The sequence below is a fragment of the Oncorhynchus mykiss genome, chromosome 18 (assembly GCF_057628025.1).
Source record: "Oncorhynchus mykiss isolate SJ-2025 chromosome 18, ASM5762802v1, whole genome shotgun sequence".
Classification (NCBI taxonomy): Eukaryota; Metazoa; Chordata; class Actinopteri; order Salmoniformes; family Salmonidae; genus Oncorhynchus; species Oncorhynchus mykiss.
The window spans coordinates 1541738-1564996 of record NC_143039.1 but is presented as its reverse complement, the minus strand read 5'-3'; the positions used below and the strand labels follow the sequence as shown (position 1 = coordinate 1564996).

The window sequence follows — 23259 nt, the reverse complement described above, 5'->3', positions numbered from 1 at the left end:
GGGGGATGTAGAGCTGTTGACCGGTATAGGGGTAGCCAGGTGGAAAGCATGGCCAGCCATAGAAAAATGCTTTATTAATGAAAAATGCTTTTTTAATGAAATTCTCTATCGTAGTGTTATCGGCGGTGACTGTCTTTCCTAGCCTCAGTGCAGTGGGCAGCTGCATGGATTTTAGGTTCCCCTGAACCCTTTTCAGAGTTTGTGCTACAGGATGCTAATTTCTTTTAAAAGCTAGCCTTTGCTTTCCTAACTGCCTGTGTATATTGGTTCCGAACTTCCATGAAAAGTTGTATATCACGGGGGCTATTCGATGCTAATGCAGTACGCCACAGGATGTTTTTGTGCTGGTCAAGGGCAGTCAGGTCTGGAGTGAACCAAGGGCTATATCTGTTCCTAGTTTTACATTTTTTGAATGGGGCATGCTTATTTAAGTTGGCGAGGAAAGTATTTTTAAAGAATAACCAGGTATCCTCTACTGACGGGTTGAGGTCAATATCCTTACAGGAGACTCGGGCCAGGTCGATTAGAAAAACCTGCTCGCAGAAGTGTTTCAGGGAGCTTTTGACAGTGATGAGTGGAGGTCGCTTGACTACAGACCCATTACAGACGCAGGCAATGAGGCAGTGGTCACTGAGATCCTGGTTGAAGACAGGTGTATTTAGAGAGCAGGTTGGTCAGGATATATATGAGGGTGCCCGTGTTTACGGATTTGGGGTTGCACCTTGTAGGTTAATTGATAATTTGTGTAAGAGGGTATCTAGTTTAGATTGCAGGACGGACGGGGGTGTTGAGCATGTCCCAGTTTAGGTCACCTAACAGTACGAGCTCTGAAGATAGATGGGGGGGGAAATCAATTCACATAATGGTGTCCAGAGCACAGCTGGGGGCAGAAGGTGGTCTATATAGCAAGCAGCAACGGTGAGAGACTGGTTTCTGAAAAGGTGGATTTTTAAAAGTAGAAGCTTGAATTATTTGGGCACAGACCTGGATAGCATGACAGAACTCTAGGCTATATCTGCAGTAGGTTGCAACTCCGCCCCCTTTGGCAGTTCTATCTTGTCGGAAAATGTTATAGTTAGGGATGGCAATTTCAGGGTTTTTGTCTTCCTAAGCCAGGATTGACACGGCTAGGACATCAGGGTTGGCAGAGTGCTGAAGCAGCGAATAAAACAAACTTAGGGAAGAGGCTTCTGATGTTAACATGCATGAAACCAAGACTTTTACGGTTACAGAAGTCAACAGATGAGAGCACCTGGGGAATGGGAGTGGAGCTAGGGGCTGTAGGGCCTGGGTTAACCTCTACATCACTAGAGGAGGAGTAGGGTATGGCTAAAGGCTATAAGAACTGGTCGTCTAGTGTGTTCGGAACAGAGAGTAAAAGGAGCAGGTTTCTGGGAGCTGAAGAATAGATTCAAGGCATAATGTACAGACAAGGATGTGAATACAGTGGAGGTAAACCTAGGCATTGTGTGACGATGAGCGAGGTTTTGTCTCTAGAGACACCATTTAAACCAGGTGGGAGATAGCTAGCCCTTTTGCTCTAAGGCATATTGAGCAGGGCTGGAGGCTCTACAGTGAAATAAGACACTAATCACTAACCAAAACAGCAATGGGAAAAGGCATATTGACATTAGGGAGAGGCATGAGTAGCCGAGTGATCATAGGGTCCAGTGAGTAGCTAGGCGAGCTGTCGGCACGGCGATTCAGACAGCTAGCGGGCCGGGGTTAGCAGAAGGGCCTTATAGGGATGTCGCGACGGAAGGGTCTGTTGACACGGCGATTCAGACAGCTAGCGGGCCGGGGTTAGCAGAAGGGCCTTAGGGGGATGTCGCGACGGAAGGGTCTGTTGACACGGCGATTCAGACAGCTAGCGGGCCGGGGTTAGCAGAAAGGCCTTAGGGGGATGTCGCGACGGAAGGGTCTGTTGACACGGCGATTCAGACAGCTAGCGGGCCGGGGTTAGCAGAAGGGCCTTAGGGGGATGTCGCGACGGAAGGGTCTGTTGACACGGCGATTCAGACAGCTAGCGGGCCGGGGTTAGCAGAAGGGCCTTAGGGGGATGTCGCGACGGAAGGGTCTGTTGACACGGCGATTCAGACAGCTAGCGGGCCGGGGTTAGCAGAAGGGCCTTAGGGGGACGTCGCGACGGAAGGGTCTGTTGACACGGCGATTCAGACAGCTAGCGGGCCGGGGTTAGCAGAAGGGCCTTAGGGGGATGTCGCGACGGAAGGGTCTGTTGACACGGCGATTCAGACAGCTAGCGGGTCGGGGTTAGCAGAAGGGCCTTAGGGGGATGTCGCGACGGAAGGGTCTGTCGGCACGGCGATTCAGACCGCTAGCGGGTCGGGGTTAGCAGAAGGGCCTTAGGGGGATGTCGCGACGGAAGGGTCTGTCGACACGGCGATTCAGACAGCTAGCGGGCCGGGGTTAGCAGAAGGGCCTTAGGGGGATGTCGCGACGGAAGGGTCTGTCGACACGGCGATTCAGACAGCTAGCGGGCCGGGGTTAGCAGAAGGGCCTTAGGGGGATGTCGCGACGGAAGTGTCTGTCGGCACGGCGATTCAGACAGCTAGCGGGCCGGGGTTAGCAGAAGGGCCTTAGGGGGATGTCGCGACGGAAGGGTCTGTCGACACGGCGATTCAGACAGCTAGCGGGCCGGGGTTAGCAGAAGGGCCTTAGGGGGATGTCGCGACGGAAGGGTCTGTTGACACGGCGATTCAGACAGCTAGCGGGCCGGGGTTAGCAGAAGGGCCTTAGGGGGATGTCGCGACGGAAGGGTCTGTTGTAGCCTCCTCGGACGGTTACATCGGCAGACCAGTCGGGATGGATCGGCAGGGCTCCGTGTAGTAAAAGGGGTCCGGGCCAATTGGCAAAATGGGTATTGTAGCCCAAGAAATAATTGACTGATGGACCTCTTCAGCTAGCCGAGAGATGGGCGTAGCACGAGGCTAGGCTAACTGGCGTTTGCTTCCGGACAGAGACGTTAGCCTGGAGTAGCCATTCGGATAGCAGCTAGCTAGCTGGGAGATGGGCGTAGCACGAGGCTAGGCTAACTGGCGTTTGCTTCCAGACAGAGACGTTAGCCTGGAGTAGCCATTCGGATAGCAGCTAGCTAGCTGGGAGATGGGCGTAGCACGAGGCTAGGCTAACTGGTGTTTGCTTCCGGACAGAGACGTTAGCCTGGAGTAGCCATTCGGATAGCAGCTAGCTGCGATAATCCAGGTGAAAAAGTTCAGAGCTTGCGGTAGGAATCCGGAGATGTGGTAGAGAGGAAGCGGTCCCCGATATGCTCTGGGTTGAATCGCGCTGTGCAGATTGGCAGTAGTTGACCGGGCTGAGGTTAGCTGATGACAGCTAGCAGTGGCTAAATGACTACTAGCTAGTAACTAGTTAGCTGGCTAGCGTCTGTTGTGGGTTCTATAGAAAATAGATCCATACCACATTGGGTGAGGTGAGTTTCAGGAGAGTATGTTAAAATTGAGGTAAAAAATATATTAAATTATTTATGAAGGAAACAAAGATATCTACACGTGACAAGACAAAGACGTCTGACTGCTACGCCATCTTGGAGTACTACAACGATGTGTATAAACCATAGCTGGCTGACTGGGGTGCTTTATTGAAGCCATTGAGTAGCCATCTTGGAACTTCTCAATTGTAGGACTTTGAACCTGCCCTCGTGGGGGGGGGGGGTCTGGTTTCGTGGCACATTGAATCTCCAGGTGTCACCTTCACCTTGCGTCTCCTCCTCAGGTACGTCACAGTGACAGAGTGAGTCTTACCTTGAAGATTAACAGTCGACCACACTTTGGTTTCAACACTCACTGGGACTCGACAGGAGCAAGAGTCGGAGGCATCCAACCAGGTGAGATTTGACTCCACCACTCCCCTCCTTCAGGGATGGATGGGGACACCTATATCCTGTGTACCGTGTTGTTGTTAGCATTGGTTGTAATCCAATAAGAGTTTACCAAAGTAGGTAAGATGTCCACAGAAATGTAGCAACAGCAGTAAGTAATGGATGAATAGAAGTTTGAACAAACAGATGAATATTTATCTTTTTTTTTGGGGGGGGGGGGTATGTTTTAGTCTAAAGGGGTCTTGGTGCTAGAAACGGTTGAATTGACCGTGGCTGGGTCGTTAGTAATGACACTGGTTGTTCCACCGATGTCCATTACCTGCAGTACAGGGAGATATTCATGAATGTTTAAACAGACCTGTGAGAGGTGTGACTTACCCTGCAACAGAGACCTAGTCAGAACCACTCTGGATATCTGTACTCAGGAGATCGACAACCTTATCCTGTTCCTCTGGGTCGGTCAGGTGTGACTGGAAATACCATCTACTGCTGTCCTGTAGCTCCTCTCTCTCCTGCTGTCCTGTAGCTCCTCTCTCTCCTGCTGTCCTGTAGCTCCTCTCTCTCCTGCTGTCCTGTAGCTTGCCTCAACATAGTGAAAGCCTCTCCTCTCCCTCCAGGTAGTCCTGCAGAGTTGTGCCAGCTCCGTGCAGGTGATGAGATAGTGTCTGTTGGTGGGCACAGGGTGGCAGAGATGAGCCACAGCCAGTGGAAGGGCATGATGACCTCTGCCCTGCAGAAAGGCAGTCTCACCATGGATGTACAGCGCCATGCTAACAACGGTGTGCGAAAGACTCCCCCTGACCTGCTGGGAGCTCTGTTTGTCCCTCACCACTTCCCTTGCTGGGAGCTCTGTTTGTCCCTCACCACTTCCCCTGCTGGGAGCTCTGTTTGTCCCTCACCACTTCCCTTGCTGGGAGCTCTGTTTGTCCCTCACCACTTCCCCTGCTGGGAGCTCTGTTTGTCCCTCACCACTTCCCCTGCTGGGAGCTCTGTTTGTCCCTCACCACTTGCCGTCCTGTAGTGTCTACTGATTTTGTGAATCAATGTTTGTAAACCCTTTGTGGGACCGGGCCTGTGTTGTGACGGACTGGGTCAGAGGCCCTGTGAAACCGGGCATCCATCTAACCAGTGGTGCTCTGACACTTACAGGTCCAACTGACACCAGCAGAGATGCAACGATGATGAAACTGGCCCAGATCAACGGACAAGAGGTCAATGTCTGTCACTTTTTTTTCATACGATCAGTGTTGACATCTCTAACGCATTTACTGACATGATTTGAGTGATGAAGGAAACAGGTTACAAACGAATGTAAATCTCTTCGTGTCTTTTCCCTTCTTAGGTGCTGACCTCTAAGAGCAGTAAGGGAGGTTTTCAGGACGATCCCCTGACTATCAGAAGTAAAGGTAATGAATGAATTTACTGGGACTTGACAGTGCCTTCAGGAAGTATTCACACCCCTTGACTTTGTCCACATTTTGTTAGTCTGAATTTAAAATTGATAAAATAGAGGTTTTATGTCACTGGTCTACACAATACCCCATAATGTCGGTGTAATTATGTAATGAGATTTTTTGTTGAAATTCATAAAATAAATGAATTGCTGAAGTGACTTTGGTCAATAACTATTCAATCCTTTTGTTATGGCCTAAATTAAGTTCAGGAGCAAAAATATTCTCGCACTATGTGCGATTTATAGTGTTTTTTTAACATAAAAAAAAATAAATAATCACCACCTCTCTGTACCCCGCTCATACTATTCTGGTCCCTCGGTTAAACAGTACATTTCAGACACAGATTTAACCACAAAGACCAGGAAGGTTTTCCAATGCCTTGCAAAAAAGGGCACCTATTGGTAGATGGGTAAAAATAAAATAAAAAGCAGACACTGAATATCCCTTTGAGGTGAAGTTATTCATTACAAGTTGGATGGTGTATCAATACACCCAGTCACTACAAAGATACAGGCGTCCTGCCTAACTCAGTTGCCGGAGAGGAAGGAAACTGCTCAGGGATTTCACCATGAGGCCAATGGTGACTATAAAACAGTTACAGAGTTTAATGCCTGTGATTGGAGAGAACTGAGGATGGATCAACATTGTATTGACTCCACAATACTAACCTACAGTAAATGAGGATGGATCAACATGGTTGTTACTCCACAATACTAACCTACAGTAAATGAGGATGGATCAACATGGTTGTTACTCCACAATACTAACCGACAGTAAATGACGGAGTGAAGAGAAGGAAGTCTGTATAGAATCTAAAACATGCAACAGAAATGTGACGACAAATAATGAATTTGTTGTCCTGAATACAAAGTTACGTTTGGGACACATCAGACTTCCGCTCTCCATATGTTCAAGCATAGAGGGGGCTGCATCATGTTATGGGTATGCTTGTCATCAGCAAGGGCTTTTCTTATTTTCATAAAAAGAAACAGAATGGCGCTAAGCACAGGCAAAATCCGAGAGGGAAAGCTGATCGTCTGCTTCCACTGGGAGAGGAACAATTTTCCAAATGACAATAACCAAAGGCCAAATGTAGACTGGAGTTGCTTACCAAGACGGAATGTTCCGGACTAGCTTAAAGTTTTGACTTAAATCAGCTGGAAAATATATAGCAAGACTTAAATGATTGTCTAGCAATGATCAACAACCAGCTTGAATTTAAATAATGTACATATATATTGTGAAATCCAGGTGTGTAAATCTCTTACTCACAGATGTAATCACTAACAAAGGTGACTCTAACATGAACTGACTCAGGGGTGTGAATACTTACGGAAATGAGATTTCTGCATTACAGTTACAAACATTTCTAAAAACACTGTCATTATGGGGTTTGTGTGTGTGTGAGATCTATTTAGTCCGTTTTGAATTCAGGCTGTAACACAACAAAATGTGGAATAAGTCCAGGAGTATGAATAACTTTGAAGACGATGCATCTTTTGAAATGACTGAAGATTTTGTTTTTGCAGTTTCCTGGTAGTTCCCGGATGTTACTCTACAGAAACTCAGTTACTCTCTGACTTCCTCTTCTCTTTCACACTTCCTGTTTCCCCCCCTATGTGTAGAACATGATCTGATTGTTTTGAAAACCCAGAAAAGGAGAGCAGAGTTCTTTAATCAGGAAGGTAACAGTCAATGTTAATGCCTGTCGCCAGGCTTCGTTGTTGTTGTTGTTGTTGTTTATGCATTTGCTTTGTAGATTAAATCAACTCTGGCGATTGCTTGTTTGTCCTCGAATCTGCTGCTTATATTTATATATATTTAACACAAATATAAACGCAATGATTTTCGTGATGTTAGTTCATATAAGGAAATCAAATGAATTAGGCCCCAATCGATGGATTTCACATGACTGGGAATACAGAGATGGTTTTGTTGGTCACATATACCTCATCTATAGCTGGAGACGGGACCGTTCCTGGTTACCCAGTCCGTTCCTGGTTACCCAGTCCGTCCCTGGTTACCCAGTCCGTCCCTGGTTACCCAGTCCGTCCCTGGTTACCCAGTCCGTCCCTGTAGCTGGCTGCTGGTAGTGTCATAATTCAGCTCTTTCCCCTCAGCCTCATCAGGAGTCAGCTCTATGGTCTACCTGTGTGGTGAGTGTGTGTGTGCAGTGCTCTGAAGTTAACGCAACAACATTCCAGTATCTGGACCATCACTCTCAAGCAGCTCTGTGATTCGTTGATTACTACCTAGTCAGTGTGTGTGAATGTCAGCTGATTGGAGCTGTGGTTTGAGATCATCCAGAAGGCTCTATTGGTTTGCAGTGCTCCCTGATTCATTCAGAAGGCTCTATTGGTTTGCAGTGCTCCCTGATTCATTCAGAAGGCTCTATTGGGTGCTTGGTTTGCAGTGCTCCCTGATTCACCCAGAAGGCTCTATTGGGTGCTTGGTTTGCAGTGCTCCCTGATTCACCCAGAAGGCTCTATTGGGTGCTTGGTTTGCAGTGCTCTGATTAAATCACAAATAGAATGATAAATGTGGTGATATTATAAGTGAGCCCAGTTGGGGAAACATTTATTCTCACATTGGCTGACTGTTAAAACACACCTTCTCCCTCCCTCTCTCTCTCGCTCTCTCTGTTAGGAGGATCGGCGTCGGCGATATCTGATGTAAGTCATAGGAACAAGAGGGGGGGAACACTGGCTCTTAAGGGTGTGTGTGTTGAGACTGAGTATTGGGGGGGGGGGGGGGGGTAATATTGAAGGGTAATATTCTGGGATGTCCTCCAGCTCCAGGTGCCGTCCCTCAGCACCTCCCCCTCCAGTTGGTCCTGGGACCCCGAGGAAGAGAGGAGGAGGCAGGAGAAGTGGCAGGAGGAGCAGGAGCGCCTCCTACGGGTCAGGAAGACATACATCCCACTTAGCCTGGAACCACACTTAGCCTGGAACCACACTGACTAAATACCACTTAGCCTGGAACCACACTGACTAAATACCACTTAGCCTGGAACCACACTGACTAAATACCACTTAGCCTGGAACCACACTGACTAAATACCACTTAGCCTGGAACCACACTGACTAAATACCACTTAGCCTGGAACCACACTGTGAAAATACCACTTAGCCTGGAACCACACTGTGAAAATACCACTTAGCCTGGAACCACACTGGGCAAATACCACTTAGCCTGGAACCACACTGGGCAAATACCACTTAGCCTGGAACCACACTGGGCAAATACCACTTAGCCTGGAACCACACTGGGCAAATACCACTTAGCCTGGAACCACACTGGGCAAATACCACTTAGCCTGGAACCACACTGGGCAAATACCACTTAGCCTGGAACCACACTGGGCAAATACCACTTATCTTTGACTTCAGTGATTCAGTGTGGAACTGCTATCATTGGAACTGTTCGTGCCTCATGTCTTATGATAAAAGCACCAATTCTGGGCTAAACTTACCCGTAGTCTCAGAGGAAGCTGATTGGACAGTTGTCTTGTTGTACAGGAGAAGTTCCGTCAGGACCAGGAGAGGCTGGATGCTGAGTGGCAACAGGCCCAGGAGGAGGCAGGGGCGGAGAGATACAGGCAGGCTGAGGTGACCCCTGATCCTCTACCGTCCAGATGCATCGTGGGATATGTAGTCCCTTGTGTCAAATCATCCACACCGAACATGGAGAGCTCAGGAGAGATGACCAATGGGATTGCTAGCCTTGCCAGTCCTCAGCCAGCCTTGAGCCAGCCCATGGCCCCTGTTGCCATGGGCTGTTGCCATGTGGCATCCAATCCAAAGGAAGTTGTTTTTGACGGGGGAAGAAGGGAGGAGCCTCGTCCTCAAGAAGGGAGGAACCTGGAAGAGGAGACTGATGAAGTGGCAGAAGGAGATAAGTGGTGAGGAAGACCACACCTTGGTTACTATTTAGTTCTGGTGATGTGTTTAAAGGCGTCCCTCTGCCCAGTGCATTGTGGGTCAATAGTGGGTCAATTGACTTATCTACAAATAATGACTAGTTTATGATTTCAAGGTGATTTGTGGACCAGTCAGTCACAACCTTGCTGGTTTCTGTCAAACAAGCTGGCTGCTGTCTGCAAATTGACTCTTCTGTCCTCTCGCTCTGTCCTCTCGCTCTGTCCTCTTGCCTTCTCGCCCTGCCCTCTGTCCTCTGTCCTTCTCGCCCTGCCCTCTGTCCTTCTCGCCCTGCCCTCTGTCCTCTCGCCCTGCCCTCTGTCCTCTCGCCCTGCCCTCTGTCCTCTCGCCCTGCCCTCTGTCCTCTCGCCCTGCCCTCTGTCCTCTCACCCTCTCGCCCTCCTCTGCTGCCTCTGCCTCCAGGTCTGGGGACTCCTATGGTTTCACCCAGCTATCTATAGCTGACAGGTCAGTCAGTACTAGAGACTCCTATGGTTTCACCAAGCTAGGGGGCTTGGGAGTGCACCTTTGATCACAAACTGTAAATGAATCGTGTGATATTTGTATGACTAGTTGTGCTCAGTGTTTGTATGTGTGAGTACTGCAGGGTGTTGTCGTGTGTGTACTGCAGGGTGTTGTCTTGTATAACCTGACAGACTTGTGTGTGTACTGTAGGGTGTGGTCTTGTATAGCCTGACAGACGTGTGTGTGTGTACTGCAGGGTGTTGTCGTGTGTGTGTGTACTGCAGGGTGTTGTCTTGTATAGCCTGACAGACGTGTGTGTGTGTGTGTGTGTGTGTACTGCAGGGTGTTGTCGTGTGTGTGTGTACTGCAGGGTGTTGTCTTGTATAACCTGACAGACTTGTGTGTGAGTACTGCAGGGTGTGGTCGTGTGTGTGTGTGTGTGAGTACTGCAGGGTGTTGTGTGTGTGTGTGAGTACTGCAGGGTGTGGTCTTGTGTGTGTGTGTGTGAGTACTGCAGGGTGTGGTCTTGTGTGTGTGTGTGTGAGTACTGCAGGGTGTGGTCGTGTGTGTGTGAGTACTGCAGGGTGTGGTCTTGTGTGTGTGTGTGTGAGTACTGCAGGGTGTGGTCTTGTGTGTGTGTGTGTGTGTGTACTGCAGGGTGTGGTCTTGTGTGTGCGAGTACTGCAGGGTGTGGTGTGAGTACTGCAGGGTGTGGTGTGAGTACTGCAGGGTGTGGTGTGGTGGGTGTGAGTACTGCAGGGTGTTGTATAACCTGACTTGTGTGTTTGTTGATCAGGATGAAATCCAAGTCCTCCCCATCGTTGGAGGGTTTCCACAGACAGGAGGTGAAAGGTCAGACTCTGCTGTTGACTGTCCCTCTGTTTAATGAGTGGGTTCCCCATTCCAAACCCAGCCTTGATGTTGATGCACTTTACACCATGTTGGTCAAATCTAACCAGGCCTCATTTAGCCGAGGCCCAGGGAGACGGGGTGGGGTGGGTAATGACTCTAACCAGTCCTCTCATTTAGCTGAGGCCCAGGGAGACGGGGTGGGTAATGACTCTAACCAGTCCTCATTTAGCTGAGGCCCAGGGAGACGGGGTGGGTAATGACTCTAACCAGTCCTCATTTAGCTGAGGCCCAGGGAGACGGGGTGGGTAATGACTCTAACCAGGCCTCATTTAGCTGAGGCCCAGGGAGACGGGGGTGGGGTGGGTAATGACTCTAACCAGGCCTCATTTAGCTGAGGCCCAGGGAGACGGGGGTGGGTAATGACTCTAACCGGTCCTCTCATTTAGCCGAGGCCCAGGGATACAGGGGTGGGTAATGACTCTAACCTGTCCTCTCATTTAGCCGAGGCCCAGGGATACTGGGGTGGGTAATTACTCTAACCGGTCCTCTCATTTAGCCGAGGCCCAGGGATACTGGGGTGGGTAATTACTCTAACCGGTCCTCTCATTTAGCCGAGGCCCAGGGAGACGGGGGTGGGGTGTGTAATGACTCTAACCAGTCCTCTCATTTACCCTTGCCCAGGGAGACGGGGGTGGGGTGGGTAATGACTCTAACCGGTCCTCTCATTTAGCCGAGGCCCAGGGATACAGGGGTGGGGTGGGTGATGACTAACCAGTCCTCTCATTTAGCCGAGGCCCAGGGAGACGGATGTGGGGTGGGTAACGACTCTAACCAGTCCTCTCATTTAGCCGAGGCCCAGGGATACAGGGGTGGGTAATGACTCTAACCGGTCCTCTCATTTAGCCGAGGCCCAGGGATACTGGGGTGGGTAATTACTCGAACCGGTCCTCTCATTTAGCCGAGGCCCAGGGATACTGGGGTGGGTAATTACTCTAACCGGTCCTCTCATTTAGCCGAGGCCCAGGGAGACGGGGGTGGGGTGGGTAATGACTCTAACCAGTCCTCTCATTTAGCCGAGGCCCAGGGATACAGGGGTGGGTAATGACTCTAACCAGTCCTCATTTAGCCGAGGCCCAGGGAGACGGGGGTGGGGTGTGTAATGACTCTAACCAGTCCTCTCATTCACCCTTGCCCAGGGAGACGGGGGTGGGTAATGACTCTAACCGGTCCTCTCATTTAGCCGAGGCCCAGGGATACAGGGGTGGGTAATGACTCTAACCGGTACTCTCATTTAGCCGAGGCCCAGGGATACTGGGGTGGGTAATTACTCTAACCAGTCCTCTCATTTAGCCGAGGCCCAGGGATACAGGGGTGGGTAATGACTCTAACCAGTCCTCATTTAGCCGAGGCCCAGGGAGACGGGGGTGGGGTGTGTAATGACTCTAACCAGTCCTCTCATTCACCCTTGCCCAGGGAGACGGGGGTGGGTAATGACTCTAACCGGTCCTCTCATTTAGCCGAGGCCCAGGGATACAGGGGTGGGTAATGACTCTAACCGGTCCTCTCATTTAGCCGAGGCCCAGGGAGACTGGGGTGGGGTGGGTAATGACTCTAACCAGTCCTCTCATTTAGCTGAGGCCCAGGGATACTGGGGTGGGGTGGGTAATGACTCTAACCGGTCCTCTCATTTAGCCGAGGCCCAGGGATACAGGGGTGGGTAATGACTCTAACCGGTCCTCTCATTTAGCTGAGGCCCAGGGATACTGGGTTGGGTAATGACTCTAACCAGTCCTCTCATTTAGCTGAGGCCCAGGGATACTGGGTTGGGTAATGACTCTAACCAGTCCTCTCATTTAGCCGAGGCCCAGGGATACTGGGGTGGGGTGGGTAATGACTCTAACCGGTCCTCTCATTTAGCCGAGGCCCAGGGAGACTGGGGTGGGGTGGGTAATGACTCTAACCAGTCCTCTCATTTAGCTGAGGCCCAGGGATACTGGGGTGGGGTGGGTAATGACTCTAACCGGTCCTCTCATTTAGCCGAGGCCCAGGGAGACGGGGGTGGGGTGGGTAATGACTCTAACCGGTCCTCTCATTTAGCCGAGGCCCAGGGATACAGGGGTGGGTAATGACTCTAACCGGTCCTCTCATTTAGCTGAGGCCCAGGGATACTGGGTTGGGTAATGACTCTAACCAGTCCTCTCATTTAGCTGAGGCCCAGGGATACTGGGTTGGGTAATGACTCTAACCAGTCCTCTCATTTAGCCGAGGCCCAGGGATACTGGGGTGGGGTGGGTAATGACTCTAACCGGTCCTCTCATTTAGCCGAGGCCCAGGGAGACTGGGGTGGGGTGGGTAATGACTCTAACCGGTCCTCTCATTTAGCTGAGGCCCAGGGATACTGGGTTGGGTAATGACTAACCAGTCCTCATTTAGCCGAGGCCCAGGGAGACTGGGGTGGGTAATTACTCTAACCAGTCCTCTCATTTAGCCGAGGCCCAGGGAGACTGGGGTGGGTAATGACTAACCAGTCCTCTCATTTAGCCGAGGCCCAGGGATACTGGGTTGGGTAATGACTAACCAGTCCTCTCATTTAGCTGAGGCCCAGGGAGGGTAATGACTAACCAGTCCTCTCATTTAGCTGAGGCCCAGGGAGACTGGGGTGGGTAATGACTAACCAGTCCTCATTTAGCCGAGGCCCAGGGAGGGTAATGACTAACCAGTCCTCTCATTTAGCTGAGGCCCAGGGAGACTGGGGTGGGTAATGACTAACCAGTCCTCATTTAGCCGAGGCCCAGGGATACGGGGGTGGGGTGGGTAATGACTAACCAGTCCTCTCATTTAGCCGAGGCCCAGGGATACGGGGGTGGGGTGGGTAATGACTAACCAGTCCTCATTTAGCCGAGGCCCAGGGGGGTGGGGTGGGTAATGACTAACCAGTCCTCATTTAGCCGAGGCCCAGGGTAATTACTCCTCACCTTTCTGTATTGTGATAGAGGGGTTCACCGATTGGTCGTTGGAATAATATTGTTCACTCATTGGACAATGCTCAAATGACTGTCCTTTTTATTGGTCTTTCTGTACGCACTATGATTGGTCATACCGTCGTGACTCTGCTCTCTGGTTGGTTGTTAGGCGCTGCCAGGGAGGTCGCTAGGAGGAAGCCTCCTCAGAGCATGTCGTTAGTAGAGGCTGAGAGGCAACAGATCCTGGACGAGATGAGGAAGAGGACCGCTCTGCTGACCGACAACAGCTGGATACGACAACGCTCCACCTCTGACAACAGACAACCAACTAACCGGCGAGGGCCTATGAGGAGGTAGGAGGGGGGTTGTCTACCCATTAACCAGCGAGGGCCTATGAGGAGGTAGGAGGGGGGTTGGCAACCAACTAACCGGCGAGGGCCTATGAGGAGGTAGGAGGGGGGTTGTCAAACCATTAACCAGCGAGGGTCTATGAGGAGGTAGGAGGGGGAGTTGTCTACCCATTAACCGGCGAGAGCCTATGAGGAGGTAGGAGGGGGAGTTGTCTACCCATTAACCAGCGAGGGTCTATGAGGAGGTAGGAGGGGGGGTTGTCTACCCATTAACCAGCGAGGGTCTATGAGGAGGTAGGAGGGGGGGTTGTCTACCCATTAACCAGCGAGGGTCTATGAGGAGGTAGGAGGGGGGGTTGTCTACCCATTAACCAGCGAGGGTCTATGAGGAGGTAGGAGGGGGAGTTGTCTACCCATTAACCAGCGAGGGCCTATGAGGAGGTAGGAGGGGGGTTGTCTACCCATTAACCAGCGAGGGCCTATGAGGAGGTAGGAGGGGGTTGTCTACCCATTAACCAGCGAGGGCCTATGAGGAGGGGGGTTGGCAACCCATTAACCAGCGAGGGCCTATGAGGAGGTAGGAGGGGGGTTGTCTACCCAATAAGGAGGTAGGAGGGGAGTGTGCCATTTGGACTGTACCTCTCTCTACGTGACCTGTTATTTGACCTCTCCATCTGTCCTCTCGGCAGGTACGACTCTCTGGACAACCTTCCCTCTTCCACCACCCTGCTCTCTAACCCCCAACGCCCCCACTCCTCCCTGGGTTTCGCCGCCCCGTACCGCGCCCCCTCTTCCCGGCACAGCATGGGTGTGGCCCTGGGGGGTTACTCCAACGGGACCCAGAAGCACAGCCCTACCTGGCCCCGCCCCTTCAGCACATCTTCCCCCCCGCCCAACACCGGAGAGGAACCCGCCACCGGCGAATCACGACCCGTCTCACAGCAGCACCACCGGTAATGGACCAATCAGGAGCCCTTGACTTTGTTACATTACAGCCTTGTTCAAAAATGGATTAAATCGTTTTTTCCTCCCCTCATCAATCTACACACAATACCCCATAATGACATCACAATACCCCATAATGACATCACAATACCCCATAATGACATCACAATACCCCATAATGACATCACAATACTCCATAATGACACCACAATACCCCATAATGACATCACAATACCCCCATAATGACACCACAATACCCCATAATGACATCACAATACCCCATAATGACACCACAATACCCCATAATGACATCACAATACCCCATAATGACAAACATTTTTTTCACGTTTATTAAAGATGACACATTTACTTAAGTATTCAGACCCTTTTAATCAGTACTTTGTTGAATGCATCTGTGGCAGCGATTACAGCCTCGAGTCTTCTTGGGTATGACGAGAGAGCTGTCCCGAAGCCACTGCTGTGTTGTCTTGGCTGTGTGAACTTTCACTCCAGTCAGAGGTCCTGAGCACTTCGCTCCGTTCATCTTTCCCTCGATCCAGACTAGTCTCTCAGTCCCTGCCGTTGAAAAACATCCCCTCAGCATGATGCTGCCACCACCAGAATCTTGTTTCTCAGGGTCAGAGTCCTTTAGGTGCCTTTTGGCAAACTCCAAGCAGGCTGTCATGTGTCTTTTACTGAGAAGTGGCTTCTGTCTGGCCATTCTACCATAAAGGCCTGATTGGTGGAGTGCTGCAGAGATGGGAGAACCTTCCAGAAGGACAACCATTTCCACAGAGGAACTCTGGAGCTCTGTCAGAGTGACTATCTGGTTCTTGGTTACCTCCCTGACCAAGGCCCTTCTCCCCCGATTGCTCAATTTGGCCGGGCGGCCAGCTCTAGGAAGAGTCTTGGTGGTTCCAAACTTCTTCCATTTAAGAATGGAGGCCACTGTGTTCTTGGGGACCTTCAATGCTGTGGGTACCCTTCTCCAGATCTGTGCCTCGACACAATCCTGTCTCGGAGCTCTACGGTCAATTCCTTCGACCTCATGGCTTGCTTTTTGCTCTGACCTTATAGACAGGTGTCTTTCCAAATCATGTCCAATCTATTTAATTTACCACAGGTGAACTTCCAATCAACTTGTAGACAGATCTTTAGGATGATCAATAGAAACAGGATGCACCTGAGATCAATTTCAAGTCTCATAGCAAATTGTCTGAATACTTATGTAAATAAGGTGTTTCTGTGTTTGTAAAGTGTCTAAACTTGTGTTCACTTTGTCACTATGGGGTCTTGTGATGTCACTATGGGGTCTTGTGATGTCACTATGGGGTCTTGTGATGTCACTATGGGGTCTTGTGATGTCACTATGGGGTCTTGTGTTTAGATTGAGGAAGAAATCATGTTGGCAGGCTGTAATGTAACAAAATGTGGATGAAGTTGAGGGGTGTGAACACTTTCCAAATCCACCATCTTTGAGTTTCAGTGCTGTAGTCTCCTCATATTGTCTGATCCCAGAGAGGAGAATGAGAGCATTAGTAACGAGGATGAATGCATGATAAACAGTCTCTGGAACAGAGAACAGGCTTCATGCATATACAATAAGTCATCATAATACATTAGACACGAGGGACTTTGTGAAAATAAAAACCCAATTTCAGTTTTATCTTCCTGGTGAACTTGAAACTCATCGTCCAGCCGTATACCAAGGCATTAGTAGGAGGACACCTTTTCAATGGATGTTCCCCCAGACCTTGTGGATCAGTCTGGTCCCTCTGATTTCTTCCCGTGTGTTCCTTTTCCCTCTCTCCCTCCAGAGTGCTGACTTCTCGTCAGGTGTGTTCAGTGTGTGTGTGTCCTATGGGCAGAGGGGCTGCCATGGTCATTGAGACCCTGAACCTCTGCTTCCACCTGGCCTGTTTTCAGGTGAGAGTCTGGTCTGGACCTCCATTCACCTGGTTGGAGGAGAGGTCCTCTAAAAAACCTGTCAGCACACTCAATCACCCTTCACAGCATGAGCTAATGGGCACTGTAGCAGACTGACTGACTGGCGTCACCTAGGCACTGTAGCAGACTGACTGACTGGCGTCACCTAGGCACTGTAGCTGACTGACTGGCATCACCTGAGCACTGTAGCAGACTGACCTGACTGGCTTCACCTGGGCTCTGTAGCAGACTGACTGACTGGCTTCACCTGGGCACTGTAGCAGACTGACCTGACTGGCTTCACCTGGGCTCTGTAGCAGACTGACTGACTGGCTTCACCTGGGCTCTGTAGCAGACTGACTGACTGGCTTCACCTGGGCTCTGTAGCAGACTGACTGACTGGCTTCACCTGGGCTCTGTAGCTGACTGACTGGCTTCACCTGGGCTCTGTAGCAGACTGACGTACTGTCTTCACCTGGGCTCTGTAGCAGACTGACCACACTGTCTTCACCTGGGCTCTGTAGCAGACTGACCACACTGTCTTCACCTGGGCTCTGTAGCAGACTGACCACACTGTCTTCACCTGGGCTCTGTAGCAGACTGACCACACTGTCTTCACCTGGGCACTGTAGCAGACTGACCTGACTGGCTTCACCTGGGCTCTGTAGCAGACTGACCTGACTGGCTTCACCTGGGCTCTGTAGCAGACTGACTGACTGGCTTCACCTGGGCTCTGTAGCAGACTGACCACACTGTCTTCACCTGGGCTCTGTAGCAGACTGACCACACTGTCTTCACCTGGGCTCTGTAGCAGACTGACCACACTGGCTTCACCTGGGCTCTGTAGCAGACTGACCACACTGGCTTCACCTGGGCACTGTAGCTGACTGACTGACTGGCTTCACCTGGGCACTGTAGCTGACTGACTGGCTTCACCTGGGCACTGTAGCTGACTGACTGGCTTCACCTGGGCACTGTAGCTGACTGACTGGCTTCACCTGGGCACTGTAGCTGACTGACTGACTGGCTTCACCTGGGCACTGTAGCTCACTGACTGGCTGGCTTCACCTGGGCACTAGCTGACTGACTGGCTTCACCTGGGCTCTGTAGCAGACTGACTGACTGGCTTCACCTGGGCTCTGTAGCAGACTGACATGACTGGCTTCACCTGGGCACTGTAGCAGACTGACCTGACTGGCTTCACCTGGGCTCTGTAGCAGACTGACTGACTGGCTTCACCTGGGCTCTGTAGCAGACTGACTGGCTTCACCTGGGCTCTGTAGCAGACTGACTGACTGGCTTCACCTGGGCACTGTAGCAGACTCTCTCTCCACGGTGGCAGGGCTGGTAATGCTAACTCTCTCTCTCTCTCCACGGTGGCAGGGCTGGTAATGCTAACTCTCTCTCTCTCTCTCCACGGTGGCAGGGCTGGTAATGCTAACTCTCTCTCTCTCTCTCTCTCCACGGTGGCAGGGCTGGTAATGCTAACTCTCTCTCTCTCCACGGTGGCAGGGCTGGTAATGCTAACTCTCTCTCTCTCTCCATGGTGGCAGGGCTGGTAATGCTAACTCTCTCTCTCTCTCTCTCTCTCCACGGTGGCAGGGCTGGTAATGCTAACTCTCTCTCTCTCCACGGGGGTAGGGCTGGTAATGCTAACTCTCTCTCTCCATGGTGGTAGGGCTGGTAATGCTAACGCTCTCTCTGTGGTGGCAGGGCTGGTAAAGCTAACTCTCTCGCCACAGTGGAAGGGCTGGTAATCATTGGTTGAATGACGCTAATCAGTGTTTTAGTTGATTCTCCTGATTCACAGTCCATCTTCTCCTCTCCCTCAGTGTGTGGACTGCAGGTGCCGACTTGGAGGGTCAGAGGTCAGAGCCCAGATCAGAATCAGCAACGGGAAGCCTTACTGTGACCCCTGCTACATCCGACTCAAGTGTAAGTCATTTATACAGAACATAAAGGAGTCCGATAAGAATGTATCCAAGTCATTTTACCCTGCTGGCCCGTTCTACTGGTCCACCCCCTCTGTGTATCCAAGTCATTTTACTCTGCTGGCCCGTTCTACTGGTCCACCCCCTCTGTGTATCCAAGTCATTTTACCCTGCTGGCCCGTTCTACTGGTCCACCTGCTCTGTGTATCCAAGTCATTTTACTCTGCTGGCCCGTTCTACTGGTCCACCCCCTCTGTGTATCCAAGTCATTTTACCCTGCTGGCCCGTTCTACTGGTCCACCTGCTCTGTGTATCCAAGTCATTTTACCCTGCTGGCCCGTTCTACTGGTCCACCTGCTCTGTGTATCCAAGTCATTTTACTCTGCTGGCCCATTCTACTGGTCCACCTGCTCTCACTGCACCTCATTTTACCCTGCTGGCCCGTTCTACTGGTCCACCTGCTCTCACTACACCTCATTTTACTCTGCTGGCCCGTTCTACTGGTCCACCTGCTCTCACTGCACCTCATTTTACTCTGCTGGCCCGTTCTACTGGTCCACCTGCTCTCACTGCACCTCATTTTACTCTGCTGGCCCGTTCTACTGGTCCACCTGCTCTCACTGCACCTCATTTTACTCTGCTGGCCCGTTCTACTGGTCCACCTGCTCTCACTGCACCTCATTTTACCCTGCTGGCCCGTTCTACTGGTCCACCTGCTCTCACTGCAACTTTTTAATGAGAACATACCTGACATGAATGTCTATTTAGAGAAGACGGGCCTGTCATTTTGGAAGTCCTGTCCTAGTAGTCTGTAATTAGATGATGTGTCATTACTATATTAGATGTTTTATTAGATCAGACATAATCAGATGTTCTCTTATCAACCTTTCAGCACACCTTGCCACCTCCCTGTGACCAGAATGCATTGCAGCAGATTGAGGAAGAGACGACGACAACATCAACCTCAAACACGACGGTGGAGATCTTGACTATGACCTCGTGTTGACCACGTATTTAGAGCTGGTTGACCTTTCTTTTAGGGAACAATGTACCGATTTATACTATTGGCTGTGACTCAAATGGCTTCCTATTCCCTACATAGTGCACTACTACCCATAGGGCTCTGGTCAAAAGTAGTGCACTATGTAGGGAATAGGGGGCCGTTTGGGACATGTCTCAAAGATGCAGTTTTGGCGTTCTTCCTAGTTAATTAACTACTGTACATGTTGACATACCCTATGTCTCTGACTAAGAATCAGTTTTGGCGTTCTTCCTAGTTAATTAACTACTGTACATGTTGACATACCCTATGTCTCTGACTAAGAATCAGTTTTGGCGTTCTTCCTAGTTAATTAACTACTGTACATGTTGACATACCCTATGTCTCTGACTAAGAATCAGTTTTGGCGTTCTTCCTAGTTAATTAACTACTGTACATGTCCACATACCCTATGTCTCTGACTAAGAATCAGTTTTGGCGTTCTTCCTAGTTAATTAACTACTGTACATGTCTGTAGCTTTTAATATGCAATCGATGGCTATCCACAACAATAGCTGGACACGTGTAGTTAAGAGCTATAGGGAGTTTTAAATCACAATTGGGATTTGTTTTTTTCTTGTTGATGACGTGAATTGATAAATGAGGCTCTATTAAATGAATCTAATAAATGTGAGTGTTGTATTTGACATACTTCTGTTTTCTTCGTCGACAATCTCTACCTTAAAAAAAGAAAGTTAGATTTATGTTGTTTGGTTGAACTATGTTATTAAGATTTAATTTTGTATTTTCATTTTTTGAGATGTCTAAAATATTAGTAGCTCAAACAAGTGTTAGAAAAAGGACTTCTCCACATGTTGATGGTCACGTCGCTGAAACTCTGCGGTTGGTGGACTCTGGAAGCAGGGAGGCTTGTTGTATGACTCACGGATGTATAAAGGGGCCTCGTTTTAAAAGGAATTTACCTTCTAAACTGTTTCATGTTTGTAAATAAAAAGGACCAGGTGTTGAGCATTTAATCTGTGTATTCTAAATACGGACAGTGACTATCGGGGCGGCAGTGCAGCCTAGTGGTGAGAGTGTAGAGGAGGCAGGCAGCCTAGTGGTGAGAGTGTAGAGGAGGCAGGTAGTCTAGTGGTTAGAGTGTAGGGGCGGCAGGTAGCCTAGTGGTTAGAGTGTAGAGGTGGCAGGTAGCCTAGTGGTTAGAGTGTAGAGGAGGCAGGTAGCCTAGTGGTTAGAGTGTAGAGGAGGCAGGTAGCCTAGTGGTTAGAGCGTTGGACTAGAAACCAAAAGGTTGCAAGATCGTTCCTTCTGCCCCTGAACAGGCGGTTAACCCACTGTTCCCCGCTAGGCTGTCATTGAAAATAAGGATTTGTTCTTAACTGACTTGCTGAGTTAAATAAAGGTTAAATTGGACAGGGATGTCCCTTTAGGTTGTCATGGCGGTGTTTCACCACTAGATGGCAGTTTCTTATTAATTTTACTTGGTTGTCATGGCTGTGTTTCACCACTAGATGGCAGTTTCTTATTAATTTTACTTTACCTTAATTCAACTCGGCAAGTGAGTTAAGAACAAATTCTTATTTTCAATGACAGCCTACTGGGGAACAGTGGGTTAACCGCCTGTTCAGGGGCAGAAAGACAGGGTTAGACCCCATCTGGTCTGTAGTAGTGGACCACTACCCCATCTGGTCTATAGTAGTGGACCACTACCCCGTCTGGTCTATAGTAGTGGACCACTACCCCGTCTGGTCTATAGTAGTGGACCGCTACCCCGTCTGGTCTATAGTAGTGGACCGCTACCCCGTCTGGTCTATAGTAGTGGACCACTACCCCGTCTGGTCTATAGTAGTGGACCACTACCCCGTCTGGTCTATAGTAGTGGACCACTACCCCGTCTGGTCTATAGTAGTGGACCACTACCCCGTCTGGTCTGGTCTATAGTAGTGGACCACTACCCCGTCTGGTCTATAGTAGTGGACTGCTACCCCGTCTGGTCTATAGTAGTGGACTGCTACCCTGTCTGGTCTGGTCTATAGTAGTGGACCGCTACCCCGTCTGGTCTGGTCTATAGTAGTGGACCACTACCCCGTCTGGTCTATAGTAGTGGACCACTACCCCGTCTGGTCTATAGTAGTGGACCACTACCCCGTCTGGTCTGTAGTAGTGGACCACTACCCCGTCTGGTCTGGTCTATAGTAGTGGACCGCTACCCTGTCTGGTCTATAGTAGTGGACCACTACCCCGTCTGGTCTGGTCTATAGTAGTGGACCACTACCCCGGCTGGTCTATAGTAGTGGACCGCTACCCCGTCTGGTCTATAGTAGTGGACCGCTACCCCGTCTGGTCTATAGTAGTGGACCGCTACCCCGTCTGGTCTATAGTAGTGGACCACTACCCGGTCTGGTCTATAGTAGTGGACCACTACCCCATCTGGTCTGGTCTATAGTAGTGGACCACTACCCCGGCTGGTCTATAGTAGTGGACCACTACCCCGTCTGGTCTATAGTAGTGGACCACTACCCCGTCTGGTCTGTAGTAGTGGACCACTACCCCGTCTGGTCTGGTCTATAGTAGTGGACCGCTACCCTGTCTGGTCTATAGTAGTGGACCACTACCCCGTCTGGTCTGGTCTATAGTAGTGGACCACTACCCCGTCTGGTCTGGTCTATAGTAGTGGACCGCTACCCCGGCTGGTCTATAGTAGTGGACCGCTACCCCGTCTGGTCTATAGTAGTGGACCGCTACCCCGTCTGGTCTATAGTAGTGGACCACTACCCCGTCTGGTCTATAGTAGTGGACCGCTACCCCGTCTGGTCTGGTCTATAGTAGTGGACCGCTACCCCGTCTGGTCTGGTCTATAGTAGTGGACCGCTACCCCGTCTGGTCTGTAGTAGTGGACCGCTACCCCGTCTGGTCTGTTCTATAGTAGGAGCCATCTAGAGGAGGAATCTAGAGGAGAGGTGGAAGAGCCATCTAGAGGGAGAGGACGAGGGAGGGAGCGAGCGAGAGGGAGAGGAGGAGGAGGGAGGGAGGGAGGTAGAGGGAGAAGAGGTATGTAGAGATGGAGGGAGAGGAAGAGGAAGGTGGAGAGGGAGGGAAGGAGGGAGGTAGTTGAGAGGGAGAAGGGGGTTTCGAGGGAGGTGGAGGAAGGTGGAGAGGGTACTCACTGAAGTTGAAAACAAGTTAAATTGTTTGATAGGGTGCATTAAATCATGTGTTCCTTCTGATTCTGGGAATCTTTATCCTGATCACAACTCACGTACACACAGCGTAGACATACACAACGTACGAACACACAGTCATGATTTAATGAACCAAATCAAATACAGTAGACTGGTTCATCTTTCAGCAATGGGCCCTCTCCTCATATCTCTTTCCCCCTCTCTCTCCTTTCTCCTCTCCCCTTCCCATCTCACCTCCCTCTCTTTCAATTCTCCTCTCCCTCTCCTTCTCTCTCATCTCTTGTCTTCTCATCTCCCTCTCCTCCCTCTCCCTCCTTTCACCTCTCCCCTCCCCTCTCTCTTCTATCCCCCTATCTTGTTGATGTCTTTATAGATCCAATTGACTATGAGTGATGTTATTAATATCTTGGTTGGA

The 23259-nt window shown here is 50.3% G+C and overlaps 1 protein-coding gene across 16 annotated transcripts in view; it reads left to right on the top strand.

Moving 5' to 3' along the window:
• The window catches only part of LOC110517366 (LIM domain only protein 7), a 47606-nt gene extending 27258 nt beyond the window's left edge, over nt 1-20348 (top strand). For 3 of the 16 annotated variants that reach the window (XM_090206895.1, XM_090206899.1, XM_090206896.1), the window contains 15 exons: nt 3754-3865; nt 4477-4638; nt 5009-5076; nt 5202-5265; nt 6939-6998; nt 7960-7985; nt 8106-8213; nt 8832-9214; nt 9654-9698; nt 10492-10547; nt 13680-13863; nt 14550-14813; nt 16623-16731; nt 18564-18666; nt 19555-20348. In XM_090206895.1, the coding sequence (XP_090063021.1) occupies nt 3754-3865; nt 4477-4638; nt 5009-5076; nt 5202-5265; nt 6939-6998; nt 7960-7985; nt 8106-8213; nt 8832-9214; nt 9654-9698; nt 10492-10547; nt 13680-13863; nt 14550-14813; nt 16623-16731; nt 18564-18666; nt 19555-19577 (1767 nt within the window). In that variant the 3' untranslated portion in view covers nt 19578-20348. Of the gene's footprint in view, nt 1-3753; nt 3866-4476; nt 4639-5008; nt 5077-5201; nt 5266-6938; nt 6999-7273; nt 7470-7959; nt 7986-8105; nt 8214-8831; nt 9215-9653; nt 9699-10491; nt 10548-13679; nt 13864-14549; nt 14814-16622; nt 16732-18563; nt 18667-19554 lie in introns of those variants that run through there. The other 13 variants (XM_090206897.1, XM_090206904.1, XM_090206901.1 and 10 more) reach the window with 13 other exon arrangements.
• The last annotated feature ends 2911 nt before the right edge of the window (nt 20349-23259 follow it).